The sequence below is a fragment of the Bison bison genome, unplaced genomic scaffold (genome assembly GCF_000754665.1).
Source record: "Bison bison bison isolate TAMUID 2011002044 unplaced genomic scaffold, Bison_UMD1.0 scf7180017864227, whole genome shotgun sequence".
Lineage (NCBI taxonomy): Eukaryota > Metazoa > Chordata > Mammalia > Artiodactyla > Bovidae > Bison > Bison bison.
This window is the reverse complement of record NW_011494799.1, coordinates 213,887-216,192: the sequence shown is the minus strand read 5'-3', so window position 1 is coordinate 216,192 and position 2,306 is coordinate 213,887. Positions and strand designations below refer to the sequence as shown.

The 2,306-nt window shown below is 34.9% G+C and overlaps 1 protein-coding gene across 1 annotated transcript in view; it reads left to right on the top strand.

Annotated features, from left to right (window-relative positions):
* The window catches only part of FAM120C (family with sequence similarity 120C), a gene marked incomplete at its 5' end in the record, with an annotated part of 124,500 nt that overhangs the window by 107,081 nt on the left and 15,113 nt on the right, over nucleotides 1-2,306 (top strand). Inside the window, one exon of the mRNA XM_010845890.1 lies at nucleotides 527-643. Within this exon, the coding sequence (XP_010844192.1) occupies nucleotides 527-643 (117 nt within the window). The remainder of the gene's footprint in view (nucleotides 1-526; nucleotides 644-2,306) is intronic.

The following is a 2,306-nucleotide window of genomic DNA, read 5'->3' as shown; positions in this document are numbered from 1 at the left end:
TTAATAAAATAAAAATGATCAGCACTTCTAGAAGTCTATCTTGAATGAATAATCAGAAATACAGATGAGATTTAAATATGTGAATCTTTATAGTAGTTTTATAATAAAAGAAAATGAATAGTATGTTTCTAATATTATAGGAATATTTATATAAATTGATAAAACACATGAGGAACATGAAGTCATTTACAATCATGTTTTTGACAACTATTTAATGAATGAAAGGTTCTTACAATGCTGAATGAAAAAAGCAAGATAGAATATTCTATATGTAGTATGAAAAAGAGAAAAAACTGAGATTTGAGGTGCTAGGAAGAAAGAAGCCATAAACTTAACAGCAGTTATACGTGAATGGTGCCTGTCTCCTCTACCATCTAGATGAAGTAACCAAAGGCAGAGATTCTTTTACTTTATTTTAGAACCTAGCTAGCATCTGGGCCATGGTAGGTTACACTTAGCTTATTAAGTTTTTGTGAAATGAATAAATGAGCTTTTGTCACTTAACAATGATGCTTTTATCTTCTAGATACATGGTTCAATGGCCTGGCGGCCGAATCCTGCATCGCCATGAGCTAGACACCTTCCTGGCACAGGCAGTTTCTACTCAACTTTATGAACCAGATCAACTTCAAGAACTCAAGGTGATTTGAACTATCCTCATTTAAATTATTTTATGAGCTCATAGCTCTATTTTAGGTCTTTTTTTTCCTGCAGCTGGGGAGAAGAGCAAGTTCTTCAGGTAAATGTTTGATTTACTTTAGCCAAATATTTATGTCTATTAATAAACCCAACACTGCTTACATACTGATGGGTGAGAATGGGTAGAAAAAATGGTATTGTGTAAGACTGGTAAGTTGTGGCCCATAGATCACAGTAAGGTTTCCAACTCTTTCAAAAGATGCTACAGGGGACTTATCCTGGTGTTCTGTTTGTCTTTGAGTAAATATCTACCCTCTCTCCCTGGTGGCTCAGTGGTAAAGAATTCACCTGCAGTGCAGGAGGTGCAGGGGACACAGGTTCAATCCTTGGGATGGGAAGTTCCTCTGGAGGAGGAAATGGCAACCCACTCCATTATTCTTGCCTGGAGAATTCCATGGACAGAGGAGTCCATGGGCTACAGTCCATCAGGTCACAAAGAGACCGACACAACTGAGCACGCACACAATCCAATACTTGATTTACAATATTACATTAGGTTCAGGTGTTAGCACAGTGATTTGGTATTTTTTGAAGATTATATTCCATTGTAGACTATTATAAGTTAATGGATATAATTCCCTGTGCTACCCTCCTTTTAAAAAATAATACTGAGTGTTAGAGGGAAGTCTAGACAAGCAAGAGGAAGCAAGTAAATCCAACATAATAACTGAAGGCAGTAGAATATAGTAGGTTAGAGAGTAGGCTCTGAAGCCAGGCTGCCTTGGCTTTGAATCTTAGCTCATTAGGTTACTTAACCTCTGTAGTTTCAGTTTCCTTACTTATAGTATTATGAGAATATTAAATAAAATAATCTATGCAAAACACTTACAAGAGTGGGTAGCATGTTCTAAGTATACAGTACTCAATTAGGTATTAATGCAGGACACTCCTCTTGTGACTTAAGTAGCCATGGTCCTTTGAGACCCTAGTATAAACTAGAAGAAAATCAAGTCTAGTAAGACTTAAAAATCTTGATGTGAGATCAACTAAGGAAAAGATGAAAACAGTCTTAGACAAACAGTGTTGGTTCCTTTCTACAGTAAATGTGATATTGCTTGGTACTAAAGCAGGTACTGACAGCTCCACACCACACCTAGGAGGGGACCTGCATGTACTATCCCTTTTCCTATTAAAGCTATCTAACATGTCAACTTGAGATAACCACTGTGTGTACATTTTTATGGTTTCTTCCAGCCTTTTGTCATGCATTTTCTACATGGTTGATATATTATGTATGTAATTATATATTATATTTTTAAACTTAGCATAGAACATAGTTTCTATGTCTGAAAATTTTATAGTAAATATTTTATCATATGGATGTATCATTTAATTATTCTTTTTTTGGCCATTTGGTTTCCAGATTTCACTTACTATATGTAATAATTAACATCTTTATGTATTAGAGCCTTATTCACATCTTAACTTCCTTAGAATAGATTCCTAAAAGTAGAATTTCTGAATCAACAAATGTGACCATTTTAAGGTTCTTGATGCATATTGCTTAATTTTAGTATACATTGCTCATTAGTTTTATTTGAGTGTGCCATTTATTTCACCATATCCTCGTCAGCATTGGACGTTCTTTTGGTCTTTTGTTTTGTTCT